Source organism: Eucalyptus grandis, chromosome 8 (genome assembly GCF_016545825.1).
Source record: "Eucalyptus grandis isolate ANBG69807.140 chromosome 8, ASM1654582v1, whole genome shotgun sequence".
In the NCBI taxonomy this organism is placed as follows: domain Eukaryota; kingdom Viridiplantae; phylum Streptophyta; class Magnoliopsida; order Myrtales; family Myrtaceae; genus Eucalyptus; species Eucalyptus grandis.
In genome coordinates, this window is record NC_052619.1 from 20697363 (window position 1) to 20713284 (window position 15922).

Here is a 15922-nt window from a genome sequence, read left to right on the forward strand (position 1 = left end):
AAGTCCGAGGTACTTGACCGAACGAAGGGGATGTTTAGATATTCAATTGCTAAAATGGGTACAAAGTATAAATATTAACAGCATCATTCTTTCAAAGATTCTAGGTAAAGCTTATTTATCGCCGAGGCCATAATATAATTATCCCAAAACCACCCGTTTCTCTCTCCTCGCTGCAAACCACTTCGCTAGCTCGAACATTCACCTTATACCCGTACGGAGAGTTAAAGACCGTCCACAGAAACGGCGGACGTTAGGGGAATTTATGCGACTAACTGGCGCGATCCGAGATTCTTAAAACTAACGAAAACCGCCCTCGTTGTTGTCGTTCTAGATGTCGGGTTTGCTTGGTCCGATCGAAACAACGCGAGGCCTTGAAGCCTTGCGTGAAAGCATTGCTAGTAGCTGGAGGAAGAGGGCATCGATGGCATCGAAAGCCGGTCGATCGATGGCCACGAAGCCCTTTGCTTCCAGGACTTTAGGAAGTTGTCGGTGCTGCGGACTTCTGCATTGACGCTTAAGCGAATGGCCATCGAAATAAAGACAAAAAAAAAAAAAGAAAACACGGTATCAACCCGCCGTGCAAGCTCAGCTGTCAGTAGTCAACGCCGATGCGACGCGTGGGGCCCGCAATGGCCGGCCTCTTGCATCCCGTCTACAGCTCATTGCAATCCGTGCACATGCTGCGGAGGGCGGTCTGGTTCGACCCATTTGGTGAAGTTTCGCCCACTAATTTGAGTACCTTCGAAGGAATCGATCCTAAGAGATGATGGCCTGAAGCGACGCGATCGTGCGAAACCGTGGTGAATAGATGACCGTACCGTAACCTTTAGCTGCTCATCGTTTTGGTCGAGGGTGGGTTCGCTCGCGCACGATAATACCTTAAAATTCAAAGCCGACGCAGCATAAACAAGATGGAAAGTTTCACGAAATATCCCTGAAGATTCGGAGAGGGAAAGGTTGATTGTCGTCTAACAGGTCGGGAAGAGAGAGGAGGAGGGAGGGAATGCATGACGTATTGACCATGAGCAAGCAAAGCATAATCAAAGAACCAGACTTGGTTGGAGAAATTAAGGTGGAGACATAAACTGCGGAGAACGACCGTTGTTTACTATTTTTTCCCCCTCCTTCGCATTATTACCATCCCCACCGCCGGCGTCGGTGTCGCCTCCATAGTAAACGCCTCCTCTCTCTCTCTCTCTCTCTTTCTCTTTCTCTTCGTGTAGGGATGGTTCCGCCTCTGAGGCATCCATGAACCCGACCCGAATGCTTTAGCTGCAGAAAGCACCAATCTTCGGGGCAAAGAAAGAGGAAAGTTTCGTTCTTGATTTGTGGGTTGGTGCTTTCTGCATACGATCTGGGTTCGACCGGGAAGATGGATCTGAGGAGATTGCTGTTGGCCATCGCGACGGCGTCGAGTTTGACCGCGGTGGTTTGTGGGAATATGGTGTTCGAAGTACATAACAAGCTGAAGGGACGCGAGGACAGGAGCCTCGCCGCCATGAGAGCCCACGACGCTCGCCGCCACGGGAGGCTCCTCTCCGACATCGATCTCGAGTTGGGCGGCAATGGCCAACCTTCCGAAACTGGGTCCGCTCTCTTCTTTCGGCTTCTCTCTTGTGTACATACATGGAGCTTGTCTAGTTCTCAGGGTCTCCAATCTTGCTTTCCTTTCGGTTGCTTCTTGTTAATCCATTTGATCTGCTGTGCGCCTTTTTCTTGGCATTGTTTGGATCGGACCCACCTGAATTTCTTGCCCGGGCTTGTCAATCTTCATATGGGTTTCTGCTAGAATAGATTTCTTCCTTGTGCATTCTCTCCTGCATTCAAGGCACATTCTAAAGGCCGTGTTTTGCGGCGATTAATGTTGGCATTAAGTTTCTGTCTTCTTAATTTGGAAAGAAGAACACGCGATATGGCTAAGTGGCTGGGTAATCTTGTGCTTAAGTTTATCTGCTAATTCTGATACCTGGATTTTCTATTCCTGTTCTTCCTTTAGCCACTTTTTGGTAGAGCACTAGTTCCTTTGGTCCTTCTTCATAATTGAATTTCCACTCTGTTCAAAGCCATTTTTCGTTTTATTGTTTTTCACTCCATGTTTAATCAGGGTAACTGCTCTAACCTCAATGGGTAGTTCTTTAAATTATTTTGACTGCAGAGTAGCTTTCCATTTTTATTGCCCTTCTTCTGGCTTCTATTTTATTTTATTTTATTTTTTCTGTGGAATGCTCAAGGCCATCTACTTAGTTTTTCATTGAAAGACAAAATGTTAAATATGATGTTTGTGGTTATTTTACTTTCAATAGTGCTAAGGTATATATATGCTTATTGGCAGCTCATTTTCATTCAAGTCCACCAATTTGTTCTCCTCCAATACAAAGCAGCACTTGAATTTTACTTTGTCTCATGGTGCTTTTCTGTCTTTGATGAAATGTGGATTGAGGATTTAAATTTCTAGCCACAGCCTTCCCATGGAGCTAACTGAGTGATTCAGTCGTCTGGCATAGTCAATTTAAAGTCGCGTGACCTCTTGCCTCCTGCAGGCTGTACTTCGCTAAGATTGGGATTGGAACTCCCTCAAAGGACTACTATGTGCAGGTTGATACAGGAAGTGACATCTTGTGGGTGAATTGTGTAGGCTGTGACAATTGTCCAAGGAAAAGTGACCTAGGGGTATGTTTTCTTCAGTTCCCAAGATTCAAACTATCGTCATCAGATTTAATTTAGCTACCTTCGTTCAGCTCAGATACATTATGTTTTTTCTGAAACAGATAAAACTCTCACTTTATGACCCTAAGAGCTCATCAACCGGAGACCTGGTGATGTGTGATGAAGGGTTCTGCACTTCCACATACAATGGTCCCCTTCAAGGATGTAGGCCGAATGTGCAGTGCCTGTACAATGTGGTATATGGTGATGGAAGCTCCACCACTGGATACTTTGTGAAGGATTATGTGCAGTTAGATCAAGTGACTGGAAACCTTCAAACGTCATCCACCAATGGGAGTGTCATATTTGGGTTTGTGGCAATTTACATGTGGCATTTCTTCTATTGTGAAGATGCCTGGCAATTTTGGCCTGGCTCTCTTTGTTCATGGATTTTTCTTTTCCCTTTAATAGGTGTGGGGATAAACAATCTGGAGAGCTTGGCTCATCCTCTGAAGCTCTAGATGGGATTCTCGGTTTTGGGCAAGCGAATTCATCCATGCTTTCTCAGCTTGCTTCATCAGGCAAGGTGAAAAAGATTTTTGCACACTGCTTGGATAGTATAAATGGTGGTGGAATTTTTGCTATTGGAGATGTTGTGCAGCCAAAAGTCAACACTACTCCTTTGGTACCAGACCAGTATGTTGCACGGTTTCTGCTTCTCATCTCTGTTGTGGTATTATTATCCTGTTGTCATTAGGTTGAAGTTTTTAATTTGTAAAATTTATGAAGCAAATGGTTTTCAATAAAAAATATTTATGCCTTATTCAATTTGTTGTGGGACTTATCCCTTAAAAGTGTTTTTTGGAGATTTTGGCTGTAAAGTGTTTAGGTATGCATCTCTTTGACAATTGCTCACCAAAGAATGCATCTCTGTGATGATCTTTTGTGTCCCATTTAATCAGCTCCTGGCATTCTTTGTAATTGTACCTTATTACTATTCTAGGCCACATTACAATGTTATTATGAAGGAAGTTGAGGTGGGTGGTGATGTTCTACCACTTCCAACAGATGTTTTTGATGGTGGGGATGCAAAGGGAACAATAATTGACAGTGGCACAACTTTAGCCTATCTTCCAAATGAGGTTTATAAGCAACTTATGAATGCGGTATATGATTTTCTACCTTTCTTACTTAGTTCTCCCCTTAACTTCCGAATGTCATTTCCTTATGATGCTAATTTTACTAATTTTGTGTGATTAGATCATGGCTAAGCAGCCTGGACTGAAATTACATACTGTCGAAGACCAATTCTCTTGTTTCCAGTTTGCTGAAAGGTGCCAGCTCTTTATCTTATCTCCATACCTGGAGGAATTTCTGCTTACTGTATATGTTTCTGAAGCCCCTTGTTTCTAACTTTACTGTCGCTTGAAGACAATTTTTGTCATTCTATCGTTCTGTAGGGTCATGGTTGGACAGAGTAGTAAGGAGTGCTTCTTATCTTATCTTCCTCTGTGATTGCAGTGTTGACGATAAATTTCCCGTGGTCAAGTTTCATTTTGCTGGTTCTCTGACTTTGACAGTTTATCCTCATGATTACTTGTTCCAGATCCGTGTAAGTAATATATTCTACACACACTAACAATTAGCTTTGTAGTCTAGAGTTGTTTCAGACATGGAAATATCGTTAAGCCACTTTGGTTGTTGATTCCTTCCAAGCTTTGTATGTTGAGGATATTCTAATTTTATGCTGCTTATGTTGATGTCACAAGGATCAAATGGCTATTGTACTAGATTTTTTTGGTTTCCTCTTCCATGAAATTACTGACAAATTGATTGTGAGTATCTCTTGAATTAGTTCTGGTAAAACATCACTTGTTTCATGACCTATATGCAGGAAGATGCTTGGTGTTTTGGTTGGATGAACAGCGGGGTCCAATCTAAGGATGGAAAGGACATGACCCTTCTGGGAGGTACTGCTAATTACTTTTAATAAACCTTTAATACTTCTTGCAGTTTCAAAGCATTAGTCAGTCACCAGGATTTGCTGTTTAGGTTCACATGGCTATGAAATGGGGCTTATTTCTATGGTTCTTGCCCACTGAATTTGTATATATGTATGTATGTATGTATGTATGTATGTATGTATGTATGTACTGACCATTCTGTCAGTGCGCCACAGTGGGTTTGCCACTTTCTGGCAAAGAGGAGGAACCGGATAATTGTTCCTTTAATTTAACAACTCTTGCCATTAGCTACAGAAGCTTTCACCTAGTTACTCAGCCAGACATACATCTCTGTCTGTCTGTCTGTCTGTCTGTCTGTCTGTCTCTCTCTCTCTCCCCCTCTCCCTCCTTTGTAGAGGTTAGTCCATGTGGGATCATTGTTTTCATACTCTCACTAGTAAACACTACGTCATGACAGGATTTGATCACATATTGATGATTTACCCGTGTGTCTAAATGCAGATTTGGTGCTTTCAAATAAACTGGTTTTGTATGATCTGGAGACTCAGACAATTGGATGGACAGAGTACAACTGTGAGTGATGTCCTTTTAATCGTTTACACTGGTGGAAATTGTGTTTTATTATGGATTTCATTATTTTCACAGATTAGAAAGTTCAAAAATAGCCATTCAGAGGGTGCAAAGCCTTATGAAAAAAAGCCCAAAAACTAGGTCATAGACAAAACAGCTCCCAAAACCAAAAGGGAGCTCAAATACAACATAAGTCATTGACTGTGTCAACCAAGGCATTTACATCCATATGAAAGTTTCCACTGTATAACATTAAACCTTTGTCTTGGATAACTGACAAGGTCTTGTCAATTAACTTGTCATAGATCAGACAGTTATTCATTGTCCTCTATATTTTCTTGTGCATGGAGTGACTGGTCCTTTTTTTCTTAACATGTTAATTTGAGATGTCTTTGTCTCTGGCTAGATGATCTGTTGTCCTTCTAGACTGGCAATTCTGATAGCTTTTTGCAACTTTTTGTGATTTGAAGTGACAGAATGACATATCCCATAGTTCTTTGAACTTTTATCATTTCCTTTTGTTTCATAATATGTATTTCACTGATGGTATGATATGAACCAACAATAAATCAGTAACTCAAGGTACAATTTTAATGAGATCCAGTCCAAATTGTTTGCATGGGATTGCTTTGGTGGTTACTTAGGGGGAAGTTGGACTTACAATAGTTTCTGCTGGCACTTCTTTGTTATTCCTCAAGTTTTAAATAATAAAAGATCCACCACAATTTTCTCCAGAGGGAAAAATAAGAAAATTATTTAGATCAGATTCATCTTAAAGGCTTCAATACAAGCACTCACCAAGTATTTGGATTTGCAGTAATGTTTCTATTCTAATTTCAGGTTCTTCGAGCATCAAGGTGAAGGATGATAATGGAGCAGTGTATTCTGTGGGTGCGCATGAGTTGAGTTCAAGTACCACTCTTGTCATGGGACAAGTATTCCCGGTTTTGTCATTGTTCGTGTATATGCTGCACAGTCTCCTATAGCAGATTAACAACTTCAAAGTCTCAACCAAACAAAATACAAAGATTGCTTACGAAGATTTGCATTCTTTTTTACACCTTACTACCTTGGGTCACAGTTTTTTCGCGATTGTTTGAGGATTGTACGAGGATCTCTGTTCTGTAAAATATTTTCTTCTGAAAGGCATACACACAGCATACCAATTTGCTGATTATAGTGATCTTAACTGGTCCATTTGACTCCTTAAAACCTTTCTTTATAGTGAATGCTTTCTTTCACCATTTCTCTGGCTTTGCCACAAGTGGCCCAACACATTGACAGTGTATTCTGGTACATATATCGTGTTGATTTGGTGCTGTATAGCACATCCCATCCACCATTATATTGGTGTCCATGATACTGTAATCTACCTCTAGTCTGCTATATACAGCGAAGACATGAAAGTTTACCATACAACTCAGGCAATTGGATTAACTGCGCATCGAGGTGTTTATGAGGTGAAGCATCAAGAAGCATCATTTAGCAGATGGGTGATTAAATCGGAAGGATCCATCTATTTCTATGGGTTCCTCTGATTATGGGTCCTGATTATGAATTATCTGGGTGTTGACTGGCATTCGGGAAAGAGTTGGCAATCAGATGGAAACTACTTTTTTCAAATGTCAATTTAGGAAGTGTGTAGAAAATGTTTTTCTACCCATTTGAAAGCTTTGACCTGTTTTTTTAATGGGAATGGAATGCAAACAGGGGCACAAGGAAGGCGAAATCTCACGAGCAGTAAGTAAAATTAATGCAGATGCAAGAGGAACAATTCGCCCTGGTGAGAATTGGTTGAACGCAACTGGGAGGGACGAGTACTAATAAAGAAGGCATGGCTGAGGTGTTAGGTATGGCTTTAAGATGGCAAAATCAATCAGAGATGACGGGGTTAAAGTGTGACTTTGAACAGAAATGCAGCCATGGCATATTCTTTTATACCCTACGGCCTCTCACGGAGTGGGAGAATAGTTTCCTCGCATTCAAGATATGGTATAGCCGGCCACGATAAAAGTGTTTGCTCTTTAGATCAATCATGTTCACTCGTGAAACACGAGAGAAAGTATTAGGTCATTCACCTTTAACGGGGTTAGAACATGTAGGGTCACTAGAGCGTGCTAAGATACTCTCGGCATTCCACTATCTGGAAGCTCACCTTTTACCTCTGGATCTTGCTCCGCCCCTCAACCCTCCACAAAAGGAAAAAAAAAAGGTTTTTCTATTTGGGTGTTTTTCTTTTGTGTTAGTTTTTTTTTTTTTTTTTGTCTGATTCTTTTGTGTTTGTTCACCTGGTTACTTTAGTGGAGTCCATAAGTCAAAGATGAGGTAGGAAAAGTGGCTGACGATTCAACAGTAGACCAAACCATTCAAGAATTAAGCCATAATTACACAACAAACTATACGTGATAAGTGCAACTGTCCTATCCATCTCTCTCTCTCTCTACATTGAAGTTTACGCCCGCATCATTCTCTCATCAAAATCCTGACTCCTGCTCCTGCTCCTGCTCCTGCCCCTTGACTGCACCTGCAGCGCTTCCCCTCTCTTTGGTCTCTGTGTTACTACCTTCCTAGAGATAGAGAGAGAGAGAGCAGCAAAGTTATTTCAAAGCAGCAGCGGAGGAACCTGAAAAATCTCAATTATTACATCGACCGCACGTTCTCTGCGTTCACAGTGCCCACCACTGTCACGGCTGATGATTGGTCAGTCGACAGCCCAAAAGAAAGATTTTGCTCTTGTCTTTTCTCCTCCTTTTTTGGTCCACTAATATCCAAGCACTACTTTGTCCTTTGTTCAGATGAATCTATATTACTCCGTGTTTGTACCTTCTGAGCTATCAAGAGTCATCAATTCACAACATTGATCGTTTGCATTCCAAAAAGCCATGGAGAAGAAGTACCACTCTCACGTGAACTTATTATTTTGCATGCTGTTGAGTGTTGCTTTTACTGAAGGAGCTCCGAAAGAGTCCCTCGTCACATCTTTACCCGGCTTCACTGGCACTTTCCCTTCGCACCACTACTCCGGGTTGGTTCTTTGTAGGTTTATAGATGTATTGTGCGAGATGATTTGGTCATATAAATTAATAACCGTTAAAAAGTCTCTTTCTTCTGGATTTATAATAGCAATACAAATCTTGTTTGAGATTTTGCAGGTACGTGAACATAGATGACAATCCAGCGGGAAGAAATCTTTTCTACTACTTGGTCGTGTCGGAAAGAAATTCCACCATAGACCCAGTTGTGTTATGGTTGAATGGCGGGCCTGGATGCTCCAGCTTCGATGGCTTTGTCTACGAACACGGTATGCTCGCTTCTCATTTCTACTCTCTTCATTTTCTCATTTTAAGATGCTCTCTGAAGGTGGACTGCATGGTTTAAACTTATGGTTTTCCTCCTACGAGGATTTTTCTCCGCTTCTTGATACTTCATAAGCAGAAGATCTGATTACGTGTAAAGTAACTGTCTATTTCAGTATACAGTCTTAATAATTTTGAATTAAATAGTTACGAATGCACAAAGATGACTACATATTCCGTGCACAATTACACCAATGAGATCCATGTCTGTTAGACTTTTCTTGTTGCTTTGTCCTCGTCTATGAGTTGAATTACGCCATTAAGTTGGTAATTAAGCTGACCGTACCCACAGGGCCGTTCAACTTCCAAGCAGGAAAGACTACAAGTGCTCTTCCAACATTGCATTTGAATCCTTACAGCTGGTCCAAGGTCCTATGTTACTTTTGTACTGCAATGTCCTTCTTTACTTTGATGAGGAGGGATAATGTCCTAATTATTTTGCAGCCTAGGTTTTAAATGCCCATTTCTTCCCACCCACATAGTCTTAATTTCCTTATGAAGAAGATCTTTTTCATTTTCTCAGGCTTCAAACATTGTATACTTGGATTCTCCCTGCGGAGTTGGCCTATCATATTCGACGGACTCTAATAATTATAATACAGGAGACCTACAAACAGCCGCTGCTACTCATGCTTTCCTACTGAAGGTATTGTCGTCTTTAGTCTTTACTCAGACATAAGTATTCTAAAGTGCATAATCCTAAGAAATTAGCATCACACCAAAAGAGTTCCACATACTTGATTGGTGTGGCTGACCTGACTTTGGTGGAGTTAATTGACCAATTAAATTTTCCTGCATCTAGTGGTTTGAGCTATTCCCGGAGTTCCTCAATAACCCATTTTACATTGCTGGAGAGTCTTATGCCGGAGTATATGTACCTACTCTCGCAGCTGAAGTAGTAAAGGGTAATTATTGCCTGCTTAGCAGATGTGTATTTTTTTTAATGTATTCAAAGACGAAATTCAGGTTTAGAAAGTGGTCCTTCTGCAGGTATAAATGAAGGTGCCAAACTTTTTATCAATTTCAAGGTAAGTAATTAAGCGACCCCCTTTCTGCTAGGAGTTAGATAGTGATGGCGATATCATCTTTTGAGACTTTTCCATCTTGCACAGGGTTACATGGTGGGAAACGGAGTAACAGATGTGAAATTTGATGGCACCGCCCTTGTACCATTCGCGCATGGAATGGGGCTAATTTCAAATGGTATCTTTCATGTGGGTTCAATCTTCTTTGGCTGTACCAGATTTCGCAACAATTTCTAAGTGATTACTTTGGGAAGCAACATGCAGAAAATGATCTTTATTTATGTCTAATCTCTTTCATCTTTCCCCCAGATTCAACCAAATTTATTCTCTGTTGGCACTACAAATGTCCGATATCATTTCTCAGAAATTATATGACTAATGCAGGAAGTTTATGCAAATTGCGGGGAAGTCTACTACAACAACAATAGTGAGGGTTGTTTGGCTAGCCTGGGTAAAGTGGACAAGGTATCATGGCGATCTTGGCAGTTACTTTTGAAGGGACAAACTGGTGTACTCTCTGCTGATAAAGGTTGCTATTTCTCAGGCAATCAGCAGTCTGAACATATATGATGTCCTTGAGCCGTGCTTTCATGATCCGGCGCAAGATACAAATGGGAGCATGATCTTATCATTAAGCTTCCAGAAGTTGGGAGTAACTGAGAGGCCTCTTGCCGTGAGGAAGAGGATGTTTGGTCGTGCTTGGCCTCTGTGGTTACCTGTTAGAGATGGCACTGTTCCATTATGGCCTCAACTGGCTAAAAAGTTTCACGTCGCCTGTGTTGTAAGCTACTTTCACGAAATGCTGATATATTATACGGCGCAGAGACTTGTGCATTTACACCCCGCTTCTTTTTTTTACTGGAGGGTCAGATGTGTCTATACGATGCTTATTATGATGAATTCTTTATTTCAATTACAGAACGATGAAGTTGCAACTTCCTGGCTGAACAATGACCGAGTTAGAGAAGCTATTCATGCAGCATCAGTAATTTGACTTGATCTGTAAAATATGGAATCGATACATTCATTCTACAATGAGCGTTTTCTCAACTGTATCCTTTGTGAATGAAAATGCAGGTAAATGTGTCAGGTCCGTGGGAACTATGCACTGAAAGAATAAAGTATCGTAGGAACTCTGGAAGTATGATACCTTATCACAAGAATCTGACGACCCAGAATTTCCGTGCATTAATTTTTAGGTAATCTTCCAGGTCAAATAAGGGCCATCATTTGTGGATCTAATTTGTGGGTTATTCCATCAGATATCTTCCATGTTGCAGATTTGAAATATTTTGAAGTCAAAGAGAAACAATCATTTCTTTCTTATCTCATGGTTCAGGATGATTCTCTTGCTATCTGTATCCTAGGGACAGCATTATTTTCTAGGCCCACCATGTTGAGCTCCATTAGCGTCTATTTGGCTAGCTTTTTCCTTGTCATCTAGTAGCATTATTTTATCTTCTAGGGCCACCTTGTTGAGCTCCGTTCGTGTCTATTTGACTAGCCTTTTCCGGTCATCTCAAATTAGTGGCATTCTGACTGTACGTGATTGGAACCCCAGGCCAAGACCTTAAATAATTGAGCCATTTAAAAAGTTACAGACTAGAGCGGTCATTTTCCCTCCTTCTTAATAGCCATTCATCCTCAGGTTGACACACTGTAGAGGAATGTGATTTTTTGGTTACCAAAGTAGCATGAAATACACGATCTTCTTTTCCTTTTTCCTGGTTTTTCTTTTGTTTCTTGAGCGGCACCAGGAATCCTAAGATCCAGAAAAATGTAAAAATCCTGTTCTCTGGCAGTGGAGACCATGACATGTGTGTGCCATTTACTGGAAGCCAAGCATGGACTCAATCACTCGGTTATCGAATTATGGATGAATGGAGGCCATGGATGTCGGCCGACGAAGTAGCTGGGTAAATTTCTGAACCTGTATGTCTCAATTCTAGTATCCATGATAGAGAAAAGGAAAAGAATGAAGGTGAGAGATTTCGCAGATAGCATTATTGCTTTAGAGAACATATAATAATCCCCCAGCAAACTCAAGACGATATACTTAACCCTGTAATGAGCACTAAGTAGATATTGTCAGGAGTCTCTTTACTTGCTAACATAATGAAATCCCACTATACTATAGCTGATTAAAACTGGACCTTGACTTGCTATAGGTACTTACAAGAATATGATCACAACCTCACATTCCTTACCATCAAGGTATGTCGACGAAACTACATCAACAATTTTGTCCATATTCAAATGTTGCAATGCAGTAAAATCATGCCAAATTTTTCGCTTGCTAAAACTGTGGTAGTTGTTTATTTTCAACTCCTGCATCATATTGCACTGGATCGCTAGGGTCCTTAGGAATAAGAAATGTTTTTCTTTTTCTCAACAAGCAAGTTTTTCATCGTCCAAAACCAATGACTATGGGAGGACTGTGATACAGTTTCTCAAACGAAGTCTGCTAATAACAACGGGTTATGTTAATCTTTCCAAAGGCAACACATTTGATGACTCTATCAGCTCTGGCAGTACCTCCATTATATATCCTCTCATTCCTCTCCTTTCAAAGAAAATATATCTCAACATCCCATGCTCATAATCTTCTGACTTATTCTGAGGTTTATTGGGTAGGGAGCAGGGCACACTGTCCCAGAATACAAGCCCAGGGAGGCACTGGATTTTTATACTCGCTGGCTGGATGGAAACCCGATCTAGTAGCTGGACAGCTTCTACTAGATTGCTCGATTTCTTATGATAGCAACATTCATTCTCTATGCTTTAAGCCAGTCGAAGGGAACAAATCTTAGGGACAGTGAGCAATCTGTGAATGCTTCATCCTCATACACATGATCTGGGACAGTGAGCAATCTGTGAATGCTTCATCCTCATACACATGATCTGGGTGATATATGGTATCGGACACTAGATATTGCTAGCATATAGAAAAATCGACTAATTGCTTTGCAAATTAAAGGCACAATGGCATGCCAAATCCAAAGGAAGTGTTCTATAGTAGCTGTTGTCTATAGGAGAAACGACTTTATTGTGGAATTGTAATGGACTTGTACTCAAAGCATTGCATTCAAGTTCATGAACAATGGAACTCCGGTGTGTTGACTCCAAATTGATGAAATCTCTTTTTTTTTTTTTTTTTTTTTTGGTAAAGGTAATAATATAAAGAGGAAAGGTCAAAAGTACAAAAAATCACGGCATCAAAACTTGCACTCAAGATGAATAAACATAATGAGTGGAAGTATGCCATGATGTAAAACACAATGCAACGCCTAAAAGAAGGCAAACAACAAACTAGAAAGGCACGGCATGAACAACCGGCAAAGAAACAAACATCTTAGTGAAGGAGAAGAGATGTTGGCTCCAGAGCACTAGTGCACTAGAGCACTAGCATTTCCTTGAAGTGTCAATTGAAACCAAGGTCAATTACGGGTCTCCTGAGAATTTAATGGGATCGATGCCCCAACTCCTTTGCAACCTTCTGTTTCTAAAGCTATCCTCAACATTTCTGAAGGTGCTAGCTCTATCCTTGACCACCTTAAGAAAATGGTTCTTCATAGCCGAGATAATAAGGGGTTGTTCACTAAATAGGATGCTATTCCTATTCTTCCAAATAATGAGACAAAGAGCCTCAAGGGAAAAGTGAGCAATGAAATCCTTACCCTTCAAGAAAGAGGTGGCCCATCGGAGATTCTCTCCCCAAGACCTGTTCCGCCAAGGCAAATTGCATCTCGCAGCCCAGAAGAAAGTAATACCGGCCGTGATAGAGCAATCAAAAAATAAATGATTGATGGAATCAGGCAACCCATTGCAGAACACGCAAGATCCCCTCTCTATTCTACCATGAGCCAATAACAGAGATTGTGTGGGCAATCTCCACTTGGCCATAAGCCAAAGGTTAAGCTGACACCTTGGCATGATTGCATTATCCCAGATGAAATCATGCCAAAACACGATGTTCTGCTTGCTCCTGATGGTTTCCCAAGCATTTGCTACCGTGAATCGGCTCGATGGGTTCTCTTGCCAACAACGGCAATCCACTAGTTGAGTAGGGGTTGGAAGAGGATAATCCCACGACTCAAGGATTATTTTGAGAGCATGACCAGCATCAGAGAAAAGATCTACAACTGAGGCCTGTCTAGATAACCTTGAGCTGTAGATAAGCGAGTATGAGAAGATTAAATTCAGCGGTCCCTTAGGGTGCCAGTTGTTGAACCAAAGAGAGATCGAGCAGCAATCCCCAATCCTCCAAAAGAAGGCGTTTCGAAATTCGCTCATAAGACTTAGAAGCTTCTTCCAGGCCCAAGAACAACAGGTTGGCTTCCTAGCGACCCAAAAGTTCTTGTCCTTTAAAAATGTGGAATGAATCCACTTGCACCACAGAGCTTCTTTATCTGAGAATAAGAGCCATATAAGTTTCAACATGGCAGCCTTGCTACAATCTTTAAGCCTCTTGATACCAAGCCCTCCTTCCTTCTTTGGAAGGCAAACATCCTCCCAGGCAACCTTGGCACCCCCTCTACCTAGCTTTGGGCCTTTCCAAAGGATTTGTCTGAGGATTTTCTCAATCTAATCTAGAACAGCTACAGGTAAAACAAAAATACTCGCCCAATATGCTTGGATTGCTTGAAGAATTGACCTGATGAGTTGCAACTGCCCAGCCAGAGAAAGGAAGTGATGAGTCCAAGACTGAACCCTCGCTGTGATGCGGTTGACGAGAGTACAACAATCAGCCTTAGTGAGTCTCGATGTAATGATAGGAACCTCCAAATAGCGAGCCGGCAAGTTACCTCGTGAAAGCCCAACTCATAGATAATCTGGTTTCTTAAGGACGGCGTGCCTCCAACAAGGAAGATTACACTCTTATTTGGATTTGGGAACAAGCCACTCAAAATAGAGAAGGTTTGAAGGCCTTCTTTAAGAATAGCTATAGTCCGGAAAAACTTTCTTGCTTTAATTGACCAAAATTCTTGTTGTATATTTGAGGTGGACAGCACAGGTGATAATCCAGCAGGGAGAAACTTGCTAAGTCCGTTTTTCCTCTATATACGTAGTAACAAACCCCGGTATTAACTATGTCCAAAAAACAAAGAAAAAAATCTGCCCAATTTAAGGAAAGAACTCAGGAAGGCCAGACTAAATCAGACATTATTGATGAACCTGCAACTCCAAATGAAAATAGAACCATAAGAATCATAACATTCTAGAAGATGAAAAAAAGAAAAAGAAAAGAAGTTTGACATGGAGCTCTAATCAAGAACTGCTAGATCTCATGTGACAGGGACCTTGTTCATCATATTACGTCTTTTGTAAGTTTTCCTCGATCAACACTGAATGACCTACAGAAGTGAACTGTGACTTTGCCAATCGCCCTCTCCAAGTTAAATTTCCTACTAACATAAAATGGTTGGAACAAATGAAAGTAATGACTCTTCTGTTTGTCTCTTGCATCTTTCACTTGTTATTCTATGGCGATATCGAGTCATTTCCTCCATTGGTTTTGATGAACTTTCCCCCTGCAAAGAAGGCCTTTCGAATAAACAAAAAGATTATCGCACAAAGCATTCATGTGTCTCCTCTATTTGTCTCTTTCATCTCCCACCCTCTCTCTGTCTTCTTCTTCATCATCTGTTTTATGTATTTCATTGAACGTCCGTGCTTTTCTCTCATTCTCTCCATCCCTGGCACATGCACAAACCGTCTACCAGCTTACTCATAGGTTTGCATGGTTCTACAGCGCTTTGTGAAGTTATCCAAATTGGTGCGGTCATGAGAATCATAACGCTCCTATGTGGCTTTCTTTTCACTGTTTCATTTACTACAGCTGTTCCAAGAGAATTGGTTGTCACTAACCTGGCAGGCATTTTCTGGTCATAGTTATTTTAACCTCTCTTTGAGTTTTGTTTGGTGATCTGCTGTCAAGCCAACTCATTATTTTTCCTAGCACAGTGGAACAGCATATTAGAACAAACAATTTGATGGATGAGCAGTTATTGCACGACACCAGATTTACACGAGTCTAATACGTCCGAATCTTTAAGTGGTCAAGAAAGATGCTCAGGTCTAAGTGTGCTGGCTGCACGCCAGAACTTCTCCGGATTGAAATAAGAAGGAAAAAAGGAAATTTAAGGTGGGGGGTGGGGGAGGAGGAGAAAATGGTAAAAGATAGGGGAAAAGCACGTCACAAGTGACATAACTTTTATACGATACTTATTTAAATGTCATAACTTTTTTTCGATCACTTGAGTGGCATAACTTTTGTATGTAGCTCTTTACCAAAAAAAAAAAACTTTTGTATGTAGCTTACTTGAGTGCCATAATTTTTCTTTTGATCATTTGAGTGTCA

The 15922-nt window shown here is 41.0% G+C and overlaps 2 protein-coding genes across 4 annotated transcripts; both read left to right on the forward strand.

Moving 5' to 3' along the window:
* Nucleotides 1–710: 710 nt before the first annotated feature.
* On the forward strand, nucleotides 711–6424 carry LOC104457084 (aspartic proteinase 39). Of its 2 annotated transcripts, none has more exons than XM_018861902.2 (11): nucleotides 711–1264; nucleotides 1338–1587; nucleotides 2541–2670; nucleotides 2769–3016; nucleotides 3118–3227; nucleotides 3715–3812; nucleotides 3907–3980; nucleotides 4168–4258; nucleotides 4541–4616; nucleotides 5112–5183; nucleotides 6021–6424. In XM_018861902.2, the coding sequence occupies exons 1-11, from the start codon at nucleotides 1249–1251 to the stop codon at nucleotides 6164–6166; spliced, it is 1311 nt and encodes a 436-aa protein (XP_018717447.2). In that variant the 5' UTR covers nucleotides 711–1248; the 3' UTR covers nucleotides 6167–6424. The 2 variants fall into 2 exon arrangements, with proteins under 2 accessions (XP_018717447.2, XP_018717446.2); XM_018861901.2 differs by having other exon boundaries at nucleotides 715–1264; nucleotides 3118–3342; nucleotides 3650–3812.
* A 1229-nt stretch (nucleotides 6425–7653) lies between these two features.
* Nucleotides 7654–12653, forward strand: LOC104457082 (serine carboxypeptidase-like 21). Of its 2 annotated transcripts, none has more exons than XM_039299109.1 (15): nucleotides 7654–7880; nucleotides 7976–8205; nucleotides 8333–8481; nucleotides 8829–8905; nucleotides 9060–9182; nucleotides 9339–9441; nucleotides 9509–9564; nucleotides 9649–9750; nucleotides 9946–10026; nucleotides 10106–10342; nucleotides 10481–10546; nucleotides 10639–10760; nucleotides 11364–11477; nucleotides 11730–11775; nucleotides 12196–12653. In XM_039299109.1, exons 2-15 carry the CDS (start codon nucleotides 8063–8065, stop codon nucleotides 12277–12279), a joined length of 1503 nt encoding a protein of 500 aa, XP_039155043.1. In that variant the 5' UTR covers nucleotides 7654–7880; nucleotides 7976–8062; the 3' UTR covers nucleotides 12280–12653. The 2 variants fall into 2 exon arrangements, with proteins under 2 accessions (XP_039155043.1, XP_018715465.1); XM_018859920.2 differs by having other exon boundaries at nucleotides 7655–7880; nucleotides 9527–9564.
* Nucleotides 12654–15922: the final 3269 nt, after the last annotated feature.

Bases quoted from the DNA above. Each gene is read 5' to 3' on its own strand.
- LOC104457084 (XM_018861901.2), top strand. The intron at 3,017-3,117 runs GTTTGTGGCAAT...TCCCTTTAATAG, and splicing joins AATGGGAGTGTCATATTTGG to GTGTGGGGATAAACAATCTG. The intron at 3,981-4,167 runs GTGCCAGCTCTT...CTGTGATTGCAG, and splicing joins TGTTTCCAGTTTGCTGAAAG to TGTTGACGATAAATTTCCCG.
- LOC104457082 (XM_039299109.1), top strand. From the start codon at position 8,063: ATGGAGAAGAAGTACCACTCTCACGTGAACTTATTATTTTGCATGCTG. The intron at 9,751-9,945 runs GTGGGTTCAATC...TGACTAATGCAG, and splicing joins TTTCAAATGGTATCTTTCAT to GAAGTTTATGCAAATTGCGG. The intron at 10,343-10,480 runs GTAAGCTACTTT...TTTCAATTACAG, and splicing joins AGTTTCACGTCGCCTGTGTT to AACGATGAAGTTGCAACTTC.